Source organism: Echinops telfairi, unplaced genomic scaffold, assembly GCF_000313985.2.
Source record: "Echinops telfairi isolate 266 unplaced genomic scaffold, ASM31398v2 ScPeMD7_38;HRSCAF=143, whole genome shotgun sequence".
Lineage (NCBI taxonomy): Eukaryota > Metazoa > Chordata > Mammalia > Afrosoricida > Tenrecidae > Echinops > Echinops telfairi.
The window spans coordinates 1,309,024-1,329,789 of record NW_022103936.1 but is presented as its reverse complement, the minus strand read 5'-3'; the positions used below and the strand labels follow the sequence as shown (position 1 = coordinate 1,329,789).

General features: G+C 41.9%; 2 protein-coding genes and 1 pseudogene across 2 annotated transcripts; 2 read left to right on the top strand and 1 right to left on the bottom strand.

Moving 5' to 3' along the window:
• LOC101646134 overlaps positions 1–1,959 on the bottom strand; it is a 17,759-nt pseudogene extending 15,800 nt beyond the window's left edge.
• A 233-nt stretch (positions 1,960–2,192) lies between these two features.
• LOC101645819 (ferritin heavy chain-like) lies at positions 2,193–2,761 on the top strand. Its single transcript, XM_045290488.1, has 2 exons — positions 2,193–2,427; positions 2,517–2,761. Exons 1-2 carry the CDS (start codon positions 2,193–2,195, stop codon positions 2,759–2,761), a joined length of 480 nt encoding a protein of 159 aa, XP_045146423.1.
• Positions 2,762–10,906: 8,145 nt separating this feature from the next.
• On the top strand, positions 10,907–11,455 carry LOC101645495 (ferritin heavy chain-like). Its single transcript, XM_013008475.1, has one exon. The coding sequence runs from the start codon at positions 10,907–10,909 to the stop codon at positions 11,453–11,455; it is 549 nt and encodes a 182-aa protein (XP_012863929.1).
• The last annotated feature ends 9,311 nt before the right edge of the window (positions 11,456–20,766 follow it).

The following is a 20,766-nucleotide window of genomic DNA, read 5'->3' as shown; positions in this document are numbered from 1 at the left end:
GCTGTAGAGCTAGAAAATATAGTCTAGTAGTGTGGCATAAAAGTAGCAATATTGTTGAGCACTCATAATCTCAATTTCATAGAACTACTCGCATAATTTGAGTTACCTGATAAATTATTTGTTCTTTGCTTCAACTGTAAGCAATACAAGAACAAGAATTCATCCTCATATATTTGGTATTTCCAGTTATGATGGTTTCACAAGCATGGAAAATCCATGCAAAGCAGAATATAATACTTCCCTGTCAGGTATCATCCCCATGGTCTCTTGCAGGTCTGAACTTTGTGATCTATACATAGGAATTTCATCAGGCTATTTTCAGATATAGATGGTCAAGCCTTTCCTTCTTCACATCTATGTAGTCTGGAAGCTTGTTGAAACAGTTCAGTATCATGCAGCACACACTCCTCTCTGACAGATGGGCCGTGGCTGTGCATGAGGTGCATTGGCCAGGAAATGAACCTAGCCTTCTTCCCACTTTTGAGTACTTAATCTAAATCTGAAAGTAGCTGGTGATTTTCCCATTTTAGGGGATAATTAGAACTTACTGGGATCCTCCCCATACAAGATCACCAGGATCAATGCCATCATGGACTTCCTACCCATCATCAAGAAATCATCAAACCTCCCATGTTATTTCTTATCACCTGGACACTTTAGTTCAAGTGATTGTGTCCATTTTCTATTCTGATCCAATTCAACATTTCCTGATTTCCTATATACTGCTACCCTTCTCACTACCCTCCTTTGGAATACAGCTTAATTTCAGGAAAATCTCCTCTCTTTTAAATACATCAGGTAGGATGTTCCTAACTTCTCTTTGTCCTAAAAGACAGCTGGTTACTGTGCAAGAACACTGACTTTCCTATAGCACCATACAGTAAGAGTTATTTCTCATTTGTTCTTATTTTCAGTTTATGGTGGATCCTAAAAGTTTTGCTGATGCCTTCCTTGCTCCCCCTTGCCATTGTCAGAACCTTTGTCTTCCCTTTTCATAACATACCACCATTCCTTTAAAATACTTCCTTTGCTGCAATTAACTATGGCCTGCCGTGCAATTTAACCTTCTGTTTATTGCCAATAGAAGGGTTGTTTTTGACCTATAGAAGGATGTTGGCAACATCACTGTAGAAATGAGTACTTCCATGGTAACAATGAGGACATCATTGAACTTGTTCATTTTGGTATTCACAAAGGGCAGGAAGTCAGTATTTCTAGGATGATGATAAAATAGAAAGGCACATTAGTGAATGAAAGTGATGAGGAACAAGATCAGGAAGAGAGAAAGATTGAGAGATGGAAACATTCACCGAGAGTATGGAAGTTGTATTAGGCAATCTTAGCAGTGTTAACTTGATGGTGAAGGGAAGGAGAAAGGTGGAGATCTCTGGACTTGATAGGTTTGGGAAATACGTGAAGACTAGCAGATGGGCCATTAATAAAGAAGCAGTCACCGAGGGAAGCTGTCGTTCAATTAAAGCTCCGTAATATTAAATCTGGGGGTTCCTGGGTGGTGCAAAAAGGCATGCATTAGACTGCGATGGAAAGATTGCTGGTTTGAACCTACTCAAAGACATCTTGAAATAAAAGCCTGGTGAACAGCGTCTGATAGGTTACACATGGCTTTGAGATCCCCATGGAGTAGTTGTGCACTGCACACATGGGGTCAGCATGCGTCAGAATTGACTCAATGACAACTAACAAAACAACATTTGGGGCTCTCAGTGACAGCAAAAGAAATGAAATACATTGAAACTCAAGTCAGAGCAATATGTAAATAAGTGTTCAGAAACACCAAAGGACCCATTGGGTTCTTAATGTTTGCTCACCTACCCCGCACAACTTGTTGCATGTTAGAGACACCACATCCACAAAGTAGGTGCTCAGGCTTCCCGCCTCCAACAAGTTCCCTGGGACATGGTGCTGGGGCTTGCAGTCCTGACCCACCCACATGCCCATACCTGCCAATAGTGGATGCATCCAACATCCGGGTCCTAATCCCTCGTATGCACACACCCTTCATAGGGGTCCAAATTGCTGGGTTCTAAACGGACCTGACATCTGGGTCTTAAACCAGGGCTGTTACAGCGGTTCTGATTCCCACCATTTGAATCAGACCTTTTTCTGGCCACTTAGCCAGCACTCCTTCAAGCACAGACTGCCTCCTTCAGTGCTGTATCTCGGACTGTGCCATGGCATGCGCGTCTTCACCTCAGATGCACGAGGGCTACCAGGAGGAGTGCGAGGCTGCCATCAATCAGCAAGTCAACCTGGAGCTCCATGTCTCTTACACCTACCTCGCAATGGCTCATCACTTTGCCCGCAAAGATGTGCCCTTGAAGAACTTCGCTGACTACTTCATGCAGCAGTCCCACAAGCAGCGCCAGCACGTGGAGACGCTGATGCAGCTGCAGAACCAGCGCGGAGGCCGCATCCAGTTCTGGGACATCACGAAGCCTGAAATAGACCACTGGGGCAGCTTGCTATCCGCCATGGGGCACCACCTCCCCCTGCAGCACAACATCAGCCTGAGCCTGCAGGACCTGCCCTGGATGGCCGCAAGCAGGGCGACATGCAGCTAGGTGACTTCCTGAACAGCCGGTTTCTGATCCCGCAGACCGCTGCTATCCAGCAGCTGGACGCCCACCTGGCCAACCTGCGCAAGTTGAGTGAGCAGACAAACCACCTGGCCGAGGACGTCCTCAACGACCGCAACCCCAAGGACAGCAACAAGGAGAGCTGCCCCACGGACACAAGGTGACTCATTCGTTCCAGGACCACTCAAGGCTGCTGCAGTCACAAGTTCACTTCCCTGCTGCGGTTTCACCAAGTGCACTTCTCTTTCTTTTCCCTTCCAAGTTTGCCATTCCTTTCAATAAAGAGATTTGTTCCCAGAGTTAAACAAATAAAGGCATCCTGGTCATTTTTGTGTGTGCCACACTCCTTACTTTAAACAACAATAAAAAAATAATCCCCATACAAGCATACAGGTTCACCATCCCCCCATCCCAGCGCTGAAGTCATGCATATCTACATATCTTCGGGTCGAGGTAGAAAAGCTATTTAGGGAACACTTGCAAGCACAAAATTAATCTTTGCCTTATAAAAAACAAGGGGTGGTGTGCGGGGTGGTCCTTGTGTAAATGAGCAATGCATTGGCTTCATGATAGTGGTGTCATGGGGGAGGGGGTGACAGCATGAAGGGAATGAGACCGGGCAGAGATGAAAATAAAAGGGGTCTTTAATTTACCCTAAATTGTTTTCACATATTAAAATATGAAAATGTTACTATTTGCTGAATCTGAGTATCAAACTACAGAGTCTGAAGAAGCAGACATGGCAGAATTCCTCTTTGATAACCTCACCCTGGATGTGCAGCAGGTTTCTGTATAAACACAGAGTGCCGCAGTTCCAAAATATTTCACTTCTTTACTTTTCTGTTCTATGATTGTCATTTTTCCAATTATGTGATTTAGCAGTAGAGTTTAAAAAGTTAGGTCTTTTGGTCATTCATGTTTGTGCAACATACTCAAATGTTAAGATCAGGGCAAATTCCTGTGCAAATAAAATCTAGTCCTGCTGTGAGGGTCGAGCCTTGAAGTGGATGAGGAGTGTGCTCAGATAATTAGTCAACCACACAGAGGTAGGGATAGAGTGACTATTGAGGGCCTTTTCCTGGTCAATGGCTGTAACAGTGAAGATAGCTAGCAGCCAGGGAGTGGCCTGGCAAAAGGACCTGGCAGGAGAGCAGGTGTAACAGCATAAAGGGGCTGCTAGGAAAGCAAGGAGAACTGAGCAGGCTGCCACCCAGGTCAGGAGTAGGACTAGGCAGCAGCAGGGAGTCCCAGGGAGTGGAGGTCAATTACAGAGAGGTCCATCAAAGAGATGTCACACCACTTGTGACCTGCTTTCGATTTAACCCTCGGTGACCCAGGCTGCGTGCTATGAACTAAGGTGACTTTGGAATCTGTTCTTTCAAGGAGCACGGCATCCCTCATGGGGCACACCCGAAGGACTTGAAACGGAACTTCCACTGGATACACTGAGATTTTCTTTAGCCCTTGGACTTAAGACTGACACTCCTTGGGGTGAGAAGAAACAGATGACTTCCAGCCTGGAGCAATAGAACTAGTGGTCACTGGACCTTGGTTGGGATCCCTTGGTTTGTGGGTGCCCAATGAAGAGTGACCCAGAATCACCATATATTTGCTATTTTGATTCCCTCCTTGCTTTACTATGACATGCATTAATCCGTTGGTGTAAAATGGCCTCACCTTAGTTTTAATTTGCATTTTCCAGGTAGATCGTGACTGTGAACATTTTTTTCATGTGTTTGTAAGCCATTTGAGTGTCATTTTTGGTGCACTGTTCATGTCTTTTGTCCATTTTTTAATTGCGTCATTTGTTATTCTCTTACTGAGGTATTGTTGAGATCCGTAGATTTTGGTAAGTAGAACCTTGCCTCTTGTGTCATTGGTAAGTATTTGTTCCCAATCTGTGGGCTCTCATTTTAATCATTTGATGAAATCTCTTGATGTGCATATGTGATTTATTTTTAGCAGGTCCCAGTCATCTGTTTTGTCTTTTACTGTGTGTGCTTCCTTTATTATACTTACTTGGTAACCCATGTATGTCCTGCAATAGGGGCCCTCAAGTATGACCCAACTTTCTCATTGATGATCCTGATACCTTTGGAGTTTATATTCAAGTTTTTAATCTATCTTGAGTTCATTTTTGCACATGGGGAGGGACGTGGGATCGTTTTCATTCTTCTGCATAAAATCCAATTTATCCAACACCGTTTGTTGAAGATGCTATTTTTATCCAGTTCTATAGTTGTTGTTTTTTGTTAAAGATAAATTTCCCGTAGGTGGATGTATTTACTTCTGGGTTTTCTCTTTTGCTCCGTTGGTCTATGTAGCTATCATTGTACCAACATCAGGCTGTTTGACTACTCTGGCTATGTAGTAGGATTTTAGGTCAGGTAGTTTGAGGCCTTCTATCTGGTCCTTCTTTTGAAGAAGTCCTTTGCCTATCGTGGGTCTCTTCCCTCTCCACATTAGTAGTATATTGCCTTATGTTCCTGAACCCCAAACTGATAGTTAATGTGACCAAGACAATATGACCCTAGTCCTCAAATTTAATGTTGTTAACAACCTCAAAAGAATAAGCAAAACGCCTTAAGACCAACGTTAGAGCCAGAATATGGAAGTGTGAATGCTTAGGTGGGATGAATTACACATGCAGTGCTGGCTGTCAACAAAAGTGATTGCTATGCTTGAGATCACAGGCACACATGGTTCCCTTTCTCCTCGGTTGAGATTCAGAACCAGTAGGAAGGCACTGCATGATGGCTCTGTACTAGGATAAAGATGCTTGGGGAAACAGTACTTGTAAGAGCTTGCCATTGCTCTTCCTTGCGCTGCAGTGGTAGAATCAGAGAGCTGTCCCCTCGGTCTCCATAGGACAGATGAATAACTCTTCTTGCTTTTCAAGGCAGGGAGGAGAGTTCACAGTATCCACCTGCACGCATACAAAACCTGCATGCACATTCTAAATGTCCCTGGTAAGTCTAGCAGTAGCAACTATTCAATCCTCAGAGTACCCTAGGTGGATATCTGGTGGTATTATGGAAAGAAGAGCCTCTGACGTTTGCTTCCATCCAATTGAACTCGAACTTATGCCTTGGTTCAGCTGGAAATCCCTTCACCATAGCGTTCTGAGAAAATCCCGAGTCCAGAGACCTCGCTGTGGGCCTTTTAAGCCGCTTGGTTATACAGACTCCATTGCAGTCCTTAGGAAAGTTCCTAGTGAATTTAAAACTAGAAATTAAATAGCATAAGGGTTTTCAAGAGGATGCCTTTTTAGTGGTCAAACATAAATATGTGGACTGGATTAATTACATCTTCTATAATTAAGAAAGGTTCATAAAGTACACCAGAGATGCACTACAGGGGAAAACAGTCAAGAGGGAGCTGTATTTGTAATGACTGGAGGTAGATGTTGCACCTCTATCCCCCAAAGCACAGCTCCTGATGGAACCATCACAAGAGCCCTGTGGGGATTAAACACTTCAGCGAATTGGCCCATAATGCTAGGATTGATGGCCCTTACCTGGATAGAGGGGTGCTTTGGAAAGTGGGAAAACATAACTGCTTCAATCCTCACTTGTCTCATATAGTGGCTGGAAGTTCAACAACAGTTGGATGTTGTATTCTACCCTGTGTTGGGGGACTATTTAAAAAGCTAATAGAGACTGTTGTGAGTACACAGATGTCCATGGCATGTCAACAAACCAACCTATCACTTTTAGAGACGTCCATAGATGAACACTCTATGAGAAGGAAAGCCAACAGATATTAGATAAGTCTGAGATGGACATGAAGATGAGACCAACCAATTTAAAGAAAAAGAAAAAAATTGTAAGAAATATGCCACTAGGCTGGTCCATCTACAGCAAACAGAGCAAAGAGAGAGGTAGTTATTAAATAACCAGGTCACCAATTGATAAGGGACAGGACAATCACTAGAGCACAGGCAGTTGTGGTATGCATTGTGGGAATCAGATGAATTAAGAAAAGTGCGGATATGGGGGAGAAAAAAGGGGATGCCAACAAACCCAGGGATAAGGAAAGAATAAGTGGTCTAAAATTGATGGCGAGGAGGGCATAGGATGCTTGAGGGGGCTTGGTCAAGGGCAATGTAGCCGAGAGGAATTACCACAACCTGAATGAAGGCCAAACATGATGGTGGGACAAGGATTTTTCTGCACAAAAGGCCCAGAAATTACCATAAATAAATCATGAATTCAAAAGAATTCCCAATACTCCCAATTAATAATAAATTATGCACCTTCACTGGATGTAGCAAATCGATTTTCAATATCCCCACACGTATGAACCCTCTGGTGAAGAGCATCTTGGCACAGTGAGGACTGAGATGAACCTTGCTAGCACCCAGAGGTGCTGTAAGCATGGTCACAGTGGAGACTTGTTGCCGTGGCAGTTAAGCATTTGGCTGGGATCCACAAGGTTAGCAATCTGAAACCACCAGCCACATGAAAAAAAATGGTCGTGATCTTTAGCTGTAAGGGAGATGCACCTCAAAACAATGAGATAACATTACACTGACAATGGCAGTCCACTAAAACAAACCAATATACGACAACAAATACTGAAGATGGTGCGGAGAGATTGGAACTCTCATCCACTGATGATGCGTCTCCAAATATGTAAAACCTCCACTGACATAACACCTCTGAGAAACTCTCCCTTCTGAGCAAACAACAACAAAACAAAACAAAAATACAGAAACGGTTTGAAACCAAATCAGGTCCAGCATGCATCAGAGGAGGGATCAACTGACAAGGGATCAAGTGTCCAAGTCAGATTTATGCCTTTGATCTATGCTGATCTCTGCAATACACTCTGTTTAGTAACCACTTTCCTCCCATGCCTCAATTGTGGCGAGAGTTCATCGGAAACTTTCTTCCTGTGTAGTTCCCACAAATGAAACTTGGCCTTCCACTGTCATCCATAGCCTCTGCAAACCGGATTCTCACAACTTTGGCTCTGATACTATTCCCTCTTGTTACTTCAGATTATATGATTTATAGTTCTGTTTCAGTGACTGATGCTGGTGTCCTTCTTCCATGTGGACTTAATTGACATCTCACATGGATGGCTGCTTGTTTGGAGACAATCATTTAAGACCCCTGGCGCCATTTTATCTGATAGTCAGCCACCATCTAATTTCTTTGCAACATTTTGCTATAGCACCCGTGTCTCCTGTGTTCCCTTTCTAAGGCCGAATATTGTGCAGGGCCATGATGTAAGAACTAATTGTTCTTATGTTACAGCTAGGACTTATTGCGAGCCCAAAACTGATTTCTGAATTTGTTTTATTTTTTAAGAAAATTGTTATTAATTAGGAGTTAATACATATGACATATCATCCCATAGTTTCAGCTAATGAAGCAGAATTGTACAAGTGCTTCCACAATCAGTTCCATGCATATGTATTCTTCCTAGAATCCTTGACATCGTGTCCCTGTGTTTTGGTATAGGAAAGCCAGAATTGATGAACCGATAGGACAGCAGGTAGAATAAGGTTTTCAGGGGTCATGGTGGTGGAACAGGGGTTGTGGTTGGGTAGGAGGGAGATGGTGTCAAGGAATTCAAGAAGAAAAGGGATGTTTGGAAACTGATTGTGGTAGCAATTGTACAGTTCTGCTTGATGTGATTGATCTGTGGAATGATATGATATATGTAGTAACTCCCAATTAATAAAACATATGCATGTAAAACCTCTGTGGAAAGTGATACCTCAAACAAACAGGAATAGAAATTCTATACAATCCAGCCATGCCTCTGCTGGGTATATACCCTAAAGAAGTCAGAGCCAAAATATGAACATATGTATGCATTCCCATGTTCCTGATAGCAATATGCCCAATAGCAAGAAGTAGGAAACAGCCCCCAAATCCATCAGTAGATGATTGTAGAAAGAAACTTTGGTAGATACACACAGTGGAATACTATGCATCTCTAAAAACCATTGATGAAACCACAAAGCACCACATGACATGGATCGACCTGCTCTAATTTGTCAATCACAAAATGACAAGCATTGCATTAGGCCACTGCATAAGGATAGACACCAACACAGAACCTGGCATGGGTTCTCTGGTCATGTAATCATTTACTATTTTCTCCCAAGCACTGGTGTGGCATGACTGGCCAATGCTGATGAACCATTTAACAGTCCCTTATTTGCACACCTTACAAACCATTTCTTCAGGAGGCCCCATCTCAGACAGGTTCTTTTGTTCATTTAGTAGGAAATGGGAGAGAATCAAATATTCCCTGCCATACAGCAGGTTCCCATGATCACCCCAATTTAACAGACTCTCCTTCAATGATGTTATTAGAGGGACTTCATGAATGAACATTATTAAATTTTATGCTATGTGAACAACCTTCATTTTTCCTTAAGCAGTGCTCAGTTAAATTTTTAACGTGTATAAATGAACATTCTTTGTATTTTAATTTAATAAGCTTTCATATATATGCTAATATCCCTTTTCACAGTTACGTTTTAAATTCTGTACCATGGACTAGATTAAATATATTATTCATAAAAGCACAAAATGTCTCCTACTAAAGTTGATTCTCCAAAACCTGATAATGCTGCCTTTAATGTGGAAAAGGAATATATATATGATATATTGGAGCTCGCACTTAATCATAGACCCTAATCTAAGAACAATTTGTTCTTTGGATGTGCCCCTTCTCCATACCTGCCATCATGAAGTGATAAAGGATTATATAGGTGCTACAGAAAAAAGATGGTGAAGAAATAAAATACGTCCCAGCATCTGGGGTCCTGTTGATGTGATTGACTTAAAGGCTTCGCTTAGAAAAGCATCCATCTAAATGAGGTGTTAGCTAAGTCTGCACAGAAGATGAACATTAGCCATGTGATCCAAGGATTTGGAATGATATAGCCCAAGATTAGATGGAAAAATTGTATTAGGGATTCAATTGTGCACAGCCTGTTTGAAAAGGGCAATGTATGACGGTGAAAGCTCCAAATCCATTTGCAGAGTCCCCATGTGGATTAAGGCCCCTTTGAAGCCCTCACTCCACTGAACAGGGCTGAGTGCAGTCTTGTCCACAGACAGGATACATTGGACAGCGAGTTCGGTTTAAATTTAACAACTAACCATTTGTTTTTTCATTTTGACTAATTTTCAACTTGTTCTATTTTTATTTTTCCCGTTTTCTATTGGAATGAAGTTTTACTTTGTTTCATTTCATAGTCATTGGTCTTTATTTTTTCTTCTTTTTTGTAGGATTTCCTCTATATCAGCGTTTCTCAACCTGTGGGTTGCGACCCCTTCGGGAGTTGAATTACCCTTTCACAGAGGTCGCCTGATTCACAATAGTAGCAAAATTACAGTTATGAAGTAGCAACAAAAAAAAATTTATGGTTGGGGGTCACCACAATAAGAGGGTCATAGCATTAGAAAGGTTGAAAACCACTGTTCTGTATGAACTCCAAGATAGGTAAATCTTGAGAGACAGTAATGAAATTAAGTTTGTTGGGCTTATGACCGTGGCAGTGGGGTGGATAGGAGGTACTAATTATAATGGATGCAAAAATGAAGAAAATACTATAAAATTGACTGTGATGATTGCAGAAGTCTTTTTTGTATATTTGAATCATTTAATTGTATGGTATGTGAATGATATGTAGAGAAATACAGTTAAAAGAAAAAAGATAGGCCTGGTGACCTGTGTCTGATTGGTTACACACAGCTTTCAAATTCTCGTGGAGCTGTTGTGCACTGCACACCCGGGGTGAGCAAGAGCCAAAATCAACTCAAAGGCAGGTAAGAAAGCAGTCATAAGGATCATGAATGACATCACAGGAAGCAAGGAATACATCCAAACATAGTCAGAACAATGTGCAAATACGTTTTCAGAAACACTCAGAAGATGAAACCCAAACAGTTGCTGATGTACCTGTAACACTTTGGATGGACCGCACACACTCACGTGGACTCCAGGCAGCCCACCTCAACCAGGTTCCCAGTAACATTGTGCTGGGATCCCAAGTTCTGGTCCCGCCCAGAGGCCTGCACCCACCAATGGTGAATGGACCTGACATCCGGGTCTTAATCCCTCCATATGCCACACCCTTCTTCCGAATCGGGTAGAGTGGTTGTAAACCACCCTAACCTTTGACCCCGAGGTATGACTGGTTCAAAATGTGGCATTGTGAATGCTGCTTCTGGAATGCAGCGGTCTGCAACATTCAGAACCAGCTGCCTCTGAGAACACAGTGAGCCGCCCAGCAGCCAACACCATCCAAAGCCATCAGGGCTGCATCTTCAACCGGGGCCATGGAAGTTGTACCTACACCTGCATTTGACGAGGCCTATCTACAGGAGTGCGAGGATGCATTCAACCAGCAGATCGAACGGAATTTAAGCGCCTCTTATGCCTTACTCTCTATGTCCTCTTACTTCAAGCGAGAAGACGTGGGTCTGCTGAACTTCGCCGGCTATTTTTTCCATCTATCTGTAAGCGAATTGGGATACGCCGAAAATCTCATGACAGTACAAGTCCAGCGTGGCAGACAAATTCAGTTTAGCAACAACCTGAACTTTGAGGAGCAGGACTGGGACGATCCATTATATGCCCTGGAGTACATATGTCAAGTAAAGCAGCAAAGCTTTGCGGACTTCATGTCTCTCTACCTTGCAGCCACAGAGCAGGGTGACCAGGCGCTGTCTTACTTGGTAAATATCCACCTTCTACAACACCTGATTAGGGATATAATGTTGCTTCGCTACCACCTCACTCGCTTGTTTTTTTGGCAAAGTGAGGACATCCCCCTCGCAGAGTACAACTTCAGCTTCTTGGATGAAAATGTAAACGACCAGGAGTAATGCCTGGTAGAAACAGACTGCCCTCCCCCCACACACCAATTCATGCAGCAGTCAAAACAGGTTCACTTTGGGGGCTTTTCCCTTCCTCTCCACTATCCCTTCCAGTAAAATAATTTGGTTGCAGTTAAAAGTCTCCTGGTCATTCTCCTGTTTGCAACACTCGGGACTTGAAGAACAGGGGAAATCCCTTTATAGGTGTTCAGGAGTGGACGCCCCAGCCACCTAAGCCCCTAACTAATGCATCTCTGAATATCCAAGGTTTGAAGAAGAGAAGGTATATTTCAGGAGGGCCTGGTAATCATAAAATAAATCTTCCCCATATAGCTAAGTTGGAGTGAGGTGTGCAGGTCCGTCCTTTGAGGGACTGAACTAGCATGCATGTGTTAAAATTAGAAAAGTATCTAATGGAATTCATGATAGTTGTGGCCTGGGGGATGGCAGGGTGAAGGGAGTGCGATTAGGATGAGATTAAAATAAAACAAACTCATGGTGAGGACACTTAGTGACCCTATATGACAGGAAGGACTGTCCCAGTGAGTCCCTGAGACTGTAAATCTGGGATTAGAAAGCCTCCGTCTTTCTCCTGCAGAGCCTCTGGTGGGTTCAAACTGCTGACCTTGTGGTGAGCCGCCCAATGCTGACCACTATACCAGCAGGGCTCCTTGACGCTGAAATACAGATGACTTTAGCCTAAAATGTTTTAACTAAAAATGTAAACATAGGGGTGATTTCTGTGTGAAAGTTAGAAGTAATGTTTTCCTATGTACAGATTAAACTCTTAAATGATTGAGTCCTGTTTACATTGGTTGGTGATGGAATGCCCAATGAAATGTTTCAACAAGCTGATAAAGCACCTGAAGCAATAACTGCTCTATGGCAGGAAATTTGGAAAACAACTATTTGGTCATCTGAATGGAAGAGAGACATCTTTGTACCCATTCCAAAGAAAGGTGACCCAACGGAATGCTCAATAATAGAACAATATTATTGTGTTAGTCTGGGTTGACTAGAGAAACAACTTCATAGACACTCATGTGTATATAAGAAAGAACTGTAGATATAGGAGCAATTGTACATTAAGGAAGCACCCTAGCCCAGTTCACCCCAAGTCCATAAGTCTGATATTTGCCCATATGTCCAATACCAGTCTATAAATTCCTCTCCAGACTCACACAATACATGCAATGATGCCAAATACAGGAAGATCACAGGCATGTGGGTGGAAAATCTTGTGGATCAGTGGCAGTAGAGGAATCTCAGCACGGACAGAGGTCTCCAGGTGGTTCCTTGAGGTCCAAGGCTATAGTGTAGCTCCATGTGTCTTGTCAGCAAGCATGTCTCACAGGGAGTGAATCTGTCTCCTGCGTCCAGTGACCTATAGCGTCTCCAATTGAAGTCCTCAAGCTGTGAACTGATTGACAGGCTAGACACCACCCCTTCATGAAACTGGCACAGTGGTCATTATAAATGGTATTGTTTCCTGATTATTTTTCAGAGTTCTCTTTGTTAGTGTAAAGTATAGGTTCCCAAATATATTTGACCCCCTTTCAGATAATAATTACACAGTGCACCCACTAGGTGATACTGCACACTTAGCAAATAGTGCTGTAATGGAATGTGAAAGATTTTTCTATGTAGATCTTATACTTTGCCTCTTGGTTGAATTCTTTAATTACTTCTAGAAAATTTCCCTCTTAGTCTTTGTCATTTTGTATTCATAAGATCATTTTGTTTGGAAACCGAGTTTTGCTCCTTTGCTAATTAGGATTGCTTCTAGCTGTGTCTCTTGTATTAAACTGCTGGCTAAGGTTTCCCACACAATATTGATGACAAGTGATGATAAAAGACATCTTTTTCTGGCCCATTCTTATAGGGGAAATGCTCTAAATTTTTCTTTTTTGAGACTAATGTTGGATATTGGTTTTGTGTATATGCACTTACTTAATTTTAGAGCTTGCCCTTCTATTTCTATTTGGTGTGTGTTTCTATCGGACCTGGGTTGTAGATTTTGTCAAATGTGTTTTCCACAAGGTGGGGAGAGGACAGGGAAGAGCAGATGAGTGAGACAATGAACTAGACAGTGGAGCTGTGTTAACTTGAGTGAAATGGAAGACAGTAGCCCACAAGAGGAGAACATGAATGTAGAAATAGTTAAAAGGCAAATTTTGGGGGGTTTATCGAGTAATTTAAACTGCTGACTATAAATTTAGTGATCTGAATTTAAAAATCAAATCAATTTACAATCTTTTTTTTAAAAAAAAGATAGCTGTGGAAGAATATGAAAATGTATCTGCCTCCCCACTCCCACTACCATGACTCGAATTCGACCTTGCAAGTCTGGCTAGATCAGAGGATGTACACTGGTGCAGATAGGGACTGAGGGTGCAGGGAATCCAGGGCGGGTGAGCCCTACAGGACCGGTGGTGTGAGTGGCGAAACAGGGAGGGTATAGGGAGAATGGGTAGGAAAGAGGGAACCAATTACAAGGAACTGTGTGTGACCTCCTCCCTGGGGGACAGACAACTGAAAAGTGGGTGAAGGGAGATGTCGGACAGGGCAAGATATGACAAAATACCCATTTATAAACTATCAAGGGTTCATGAGGGAGGGGGGAGCGGGGAGGGTGGGGAAAAATGAGGACCTAATGTCGGGGGTTTAAGTGGAGAGAAAATGTTTTGAGAATGATGTACAAATGCGCTTTACACAATTGATGTGTGTATGGATTGCGATAACAGTTGTATGAGCCCCTAATAAAATGTTTTTTTAAAAAAAAGAAAGAAAAGAAAATGTATCTGATTGTTAAAAACATTTTATCTTTTTTGGATACAGGCTTTCAGAAACAGAGCAAGAAAAAGTCCAAAATGGTAGAGAGAGTCCCTGGCTTACAACATATTTAAAGTTATGGCAAATGGTACAGTGATTGTGTGGTTTCAATGCTTTGCGTGCTTATCATTAGTAAGAGTTGCTTCCTTAAATGTTGTAGCATTGATAAATTTGGTGATGTTATCATTCCCATATCTACAATCACAAATGTTCAATGAATTTCGTCAAATCACTTCCAATAGCTGCTGAGAAGAAAATAATATTATTAGGTCACGCCAAGGTTCTATGGTATCCTCAGTATGGAAGCCCATCCCAAAGTGGGGTATATATCTACTGGGGTATATATATCTGAAATCTTCCATTTCAGATATGGTAAAAGAGGGAAAAACATACTGAAGAAGATGAAAGCTGAAAGTGAATCTAGGAAAATGTTCTCACTATGGGGGTCATCAAGTAGCAGAGATTGTCATTCCTAAGAGACAGGAATCACATGGATGAGCTCTGTGAACTGCCTTTTCAGGTCAAGGAATGAAAAAGGAAAGAAACAGATCTCATTAAATTGAGTGGATGGTGCATGGAGATGTATACACAAATGCTTACTATGTTGTCTTATTTGCTATGATCTACTTTATTTCTAGGATCTGATAACCATAGCAATGGATACACAGACCTCTCAGACAATGTTGATGATTAACGCGTTGGAGGGATGGGAGAAAAGTGGTTACTAAACGGAGTGCATTGGAAAGATGACTATAGAAAATCAAAATGATAAACTTGACTTGAACGGTTAAAACTTTGTCAGCTGATCCCCACTCTGATGCAGGTTAGACCCGATCTAGTTTTAAGTTTTTTTAATTTTTTTATAATGGGGTTTACCTCAGATGTGTTATGTCATTCGGGGGCCACCCTCTGGAATTTTGGTTATGTGTTCTTCTGTTTTTCAGAATAAAAAACCCAGGATTTTTGAACCTATAAGTACATCAAGTAGAATAAGGCTTTCGGGGTCAGTGGTGGCAGCTGTGGGGACAGTAAAAGAGTGCTGATGTCAAGAGTTCAAGAAGGAAAAGAATATTTTGAAATTGATTGTGGGAGGAATTTCACAATGCTACTTGATGCGATTGAACTATGGCATGATATGATATCTGTATTAACTCCCAATAAAATAGTTTTGGTAAAAAATATTGAGGAATCAACAGGTTATTACAGCAGTAAGAAATGCACAGGTTAGTTGTTTATTGGGACCTGTTAAAAAGACTTTCAGGTCTGCCAATAAATGTACAAAGGGGCAGACCGCTCCGGGGTAAGACTCACCCAAGGCATTCAGCTTGAATTCCCTGGGTCAGTAAATGCAGCTCCCTGAATTATGAGCCCAGAGGCACACCACTCTGCAAGCCATCTTCCTTCACAAAAGCACTCAGCTTCACTTGCTCCGTGGGTTGGGGAGTCCACCACTCTGTTCCATACTCTGGCTCCTGATTCTGCTGCAGCTCCTCTGGTGTTATAGCTATAATCTGGGACCCAGAAGATTCCTTGCACAGGGATCTCTGGTCCAGAGAATATATTCCATTCCTTGCTCTTGAAGGTAAGGAGATCCTTCTATCAGAGGGCTCATTTTATATGCTGCAAGACAGCATTCCAAGGAATCCTGGTCACAATTTACTCAACAGCTAATCCTATCAGTATCTTCCCCACCTTCTTACCAGACCAATGCAGGACAAGGTTGTTTGGTGGGAGTTAGAGACTTTGAGTAGAAGAGTCACATTAAATAATGCATTGCCCCTGAACTCACAAGAGTTGTACTTGAAATAATTCCTAACTGGAAACAACTCAAACTTTCATCAGAAGGTGAATAGATAACCAGACTGTGGTAGATTCATGTAATGGGCACTATAGTTAAAAGAAACAAGTGGCATGTTGCAGTGCCAATGGGTTCCAGGGCAGTACCCCTAGAATCAAAGATGGACATGTGATACTTGTGGTTTCCTAAGCACCAGATAATCTCAGGTACATGTAGCCTTGCAGTCCGTAAAAAGAGGGACTGCCACTGGACAACAAACACCTGAGACAGGACAGTATGGAGTCTGGTCCAGCGAGGATTTTTGGTTTCTGGAATTGGAACCCATGTGCTCAGCCATGAAATGTAATCACTGGTATAAAGCCTAACTGCCATCCTAGTACTTGGCAAGGTCCAAGGACAAGCTGGAGTTCCTCACCTCCCCGAATAGCTGGAATTGAGTATTTCTAAAAGGGCTGGGTGACTTCAGGAGCGGTTACCCACTGTGCACTGAGATGATCACTGAGGATTTTAAGACGGACACTGTCCCTTTGATTTACCTCAACAGGGACTCTCTTGCCCCAAAAAAGTTGTCAAAAGAATTTGTCCAAAATTTCGACCCTGTGTTCCAAGTTCTCAAAAGCCAAGCTGGCATGGAAGGCCTTTAGGGAGGACTTGGTTCCGCATGTAGAGGCACACCCTTGCATCCCTACCTTGGTCTGGAAGATGCACTGCCTGCAGAGGGCCTTGAAGAGGTACTGAGGGGTGACTAGCAGCTGGAGTATATCTGACCTTCTTATCAGGATAGCAAGAAAAGAGCTTTCAAAATAACATCCTAGAAAGCCCTGCCCGAGCCTCCCCAAGCTGACTCCTGTGCCAAATCCAGACAATTGCCTGAAAAAGGTACAGGATGGCAGTGTCCAAGCAATGCATTCAAAGCAGTAGCTTACTTCATCAGATGGGTAGATTCCTTCTAACATAGAAGAATTGATAAAGACTTCATCATGCAAAAGTTTCATCCTTGCAATGACTGGGAACCAAACTTAGGTGAGTTATCTAACGAATGTAGTCTGGGCTCCATCAGAAGTAATTCATGCCAAGTGCCCAGGAGCACAGGCACAACTGAAATTCTCCCTACAGGAACCAGACATTGAGACAAAATGACAAGAACTTCAGATTCCTCATCAAAAGAAACATGAAAATGAGACATCGAATATTGTACTTGTCACCCAAGTTGTGGGGGGGAAAATGAAGAGAAGATGTACTTCCTGTGACTCTAATGTCCTAGATGATACTGAAGATAGTTGTTTTAGAAAGGTTGACAAGGCACCAGACATTCTTGAAATCTTTATAGAACATTGCCTTCAAAGGTTTTGTTCTAAGTACAGGTTACACCAAGCTGAGTATAAGTGAGAGGTTGTTTAAAACAAAGAAACTTGAGTATGATAAGGTGCTATGCCATCAAGCAAGCCCAGCCCAGTTGAGATTCTTTAGAAGAGGTTAGCTATTTCTGCTGCAAACCAGGCCCTTCTTCTGTGTGCACCAGTCCTTCTTGATCCATGCATAGGTTCTGCATGAGCACAATGATGTGTTCTGGAACTCCCATTCTTTTCAAGTTCATTATGATTCACACAGTCAGATGCCTTTGCATGGGCAGTATAATACAAATAAAGATCTTTCCGGTATTCTCTGCTTTTAACCCAAACACATTTCACATAAGAAATGATATCCCTTGTTCCAAGTCTTCTTATGAATCCGGCCTGCCATTGTACTGCTGCAACCATTGTTTTAGCTAAATGTCATTTCCATATGGTATCAATGATATTATTCAATAATTTTGAGCCTTCTGTCGGGTCACCTTTCTCTGGAATGGGTCCAAATATGGATCTCTTCCACTCAGTTCGCTAGGTAGTGTCCTGGAAACTTCTTTGCATAGACTTGTTTCTAGTGCTTCGTAAGGTTGGTGAAATATTTCAATTGGTGCTCCATCAATTCCTGGAGCCTTATTTTGGGTTAATGCCTTTAGTGCAGCATGGATTCCTTCTTTCAGTACCATTGGCTCTTGTTCAGATGGACCTTCCTGAATAGGTTGAATGTCGACTGGCTTTTTGGTACAGTAACTCTGTGAATTCTTTCCATATTCTGTTGATACCTCCTGCATCAATCAATGTTTTACACGTAGTATCTTTGAAGATTACAATTGAGGCTTGAGCTTTTTCTTGAGTTTTCTTAGTTTAAGATATGCTCTGTTCTTCCCTTTTGATTTTTGAACTCTATGTCAGCACATTTCATTGGTTTTGTCATCTTGATCTGCCCTTTGAAATGTTCTGTTCAGCTCTCTGACTTCATCATTTCTTCCATGTGCGTTAGCTATTCTGTCATTAAAAGCCAGTGTCAAAGTCTCGTCTGAAATTCACTTTGATATTTTCTTTCTTTCCTCTTTTTTTTAATTAAATAAATTTTTAAAAATCATTTTATTGGGGCTCATACAACTCTTATCACAATCCATACATACGTCAAACACACATTGCGTAAAACACACTTATACATTTGTTGCCCTCATCATTCTCAAAATTTGCTTTCCACTTGGGTTCCTCCTCATTTTCCTTTTTCCTCCCCCCCTCTCTCCCCACTTCCCTCTCCCTCGTGAACCCTTAATAATTTGTAAATTATTATTTTATCTTATCTTACACTGCCCGGCATCTCCCTTCACTCACCCTTCTGTTGCCCACTCCCCAGAGAGGAGGTTATGTGTAGATCCTTATGATCGATTCCCCCTTTCTACCTCCCCTTCCCTCCCGATATCACCACGCTCACCGCTGGTCCTGAGGGGTTCATGTGTCCTAGATTCCCTGCGTTTCCAGTTCCCATCTGTACCGCTGTGCATCCTCTGGTCTAACCAGGTTTGCAAGGTAGAATTGGGATCATGATAGTTGGGGGGAGGAAGCGTTTAAGAACTAGAGGAAGGTTGTGAGTTTCATTATTGCTACATTGAACCCTGAGTGACTCATCCCCTCCCCACTACCCCTCTGCAAGGGATGTCCAGTTGTCTACAGATGGGCATTGGGTCCCCGTCACGTGCTACCCTCATTCACGATGATATGATTCCCCGCCCCCCCTCACCCACCTTTGATGCTTGAAACCTGGTCCCTTCGGCCCTTCATGATCAGACATGTTGTTGTGCTGCTTCCATGTGGGCTTTGTTGCTTCTGGGCTAGATTGCTGCTTGTTTACTTTCAAGCCTTTAAGTCCCCAGAAGCTATAGGTCTTGATAGCTGGGCACCATCAGCCTTCTTCACCACACTTACTAATTTCCTTGCCCCAATCAGCTATGATCTGCAATGCATCTTAGCCTTCTGTTTATTGCTAATGGAAACAAAAGACTATTTTTACCCCATAGAAGGATATTGGCAACATCATTCTGCAGAAGTGAGTATATCCATGGTATCAGTGAAGACATGGATGAATTTGTTCATTTTGATATTCACACAGGGCAGAAAGGCAATATTTCTAGGCTTTTGATGAAATAGAAAGGCACATGAGTGAATCACAGTGATGAGGAACAAAGTTGGGAAGAGAGAAAGATTGAGAGATGGAAACACACCGAGAGTATCGGAGTGGTGCTATGTAGTCATAGGAGTGTTAACTTGATCGTGAAGGGAAGGAGAAAAGTGAAGATTGCAGGACTTGATAGGTTTGGGAACTGCGTGAAGACACTAGCACAGTGGTTCTCAACCTGTGGGTCGCGACCCGTTTGGGGGATCGAACGACCCTTCACAGGGATCTCCTAAGACCATCAGAAAACATGTCTTTCCGATGGTCTTAGAAACTGAGACACCACTCCTCTATTCATCTCCAGGTGAGTCTGCCCATATGCAGATATGCCCACATATGAGTCCTGGCTTGAAGACTTACCCATGCTACACCAAGCTTCAAAACAAAATTTCATTTATTTGTAATTACATATAAATATTTCACATTATATATATATATTTTTTTACATTTCTATTTTGAAGATTTATTACTTTTGTAATTTTAAAACAAACCAAAGCAATACATATTCAGTATTTCTCATTGGCAATTAAACAACAATATAAAGAAGAAAATTAATCACTGGTAATATTACTACCCACAAAAAAAAAATTACTACCCACAGCTAATAATTTAATACTTATGTGGATGTGTGAGAGTGTGGAAGCACACATTCACATAGACATACCTATATAACATACATACTCATCATCTTAAAGAAAATTTAAGAATTATACTATGTATAACATTTGTTCATCTGATTTTTTTCATTTATTATTTATGAACTGTTTCTCATTAAATATAATCATGAAGCATAACTTCATTGTTACATAGTTCACTATACAGCTATACCATTAAAAGCATTAGTTGATTCTGGAGATATAATACTTCTAAATTTATATTAAAAGATTTTTAAAATTCAATTTTTAATCATTTTATTAGGGGCTCATACAACTCTTATCACAATCCATACATACATCAATTGTGTACAGCACATTTGTATATTTATTGCCCTCATCATTCTCAAAACATGTGCTCTCCACTTAAGCCCCTGGCATCAGCTCCTTATTTTTCCCCTCTCCCCACTACTCCCTCTCTCATGAACCCTTAATAATTTGTAAATTATTGTTTTGTCATATCTTGCCCTGTTCAACATCTCCCTTAACCCACTTTTCTGTTGTCC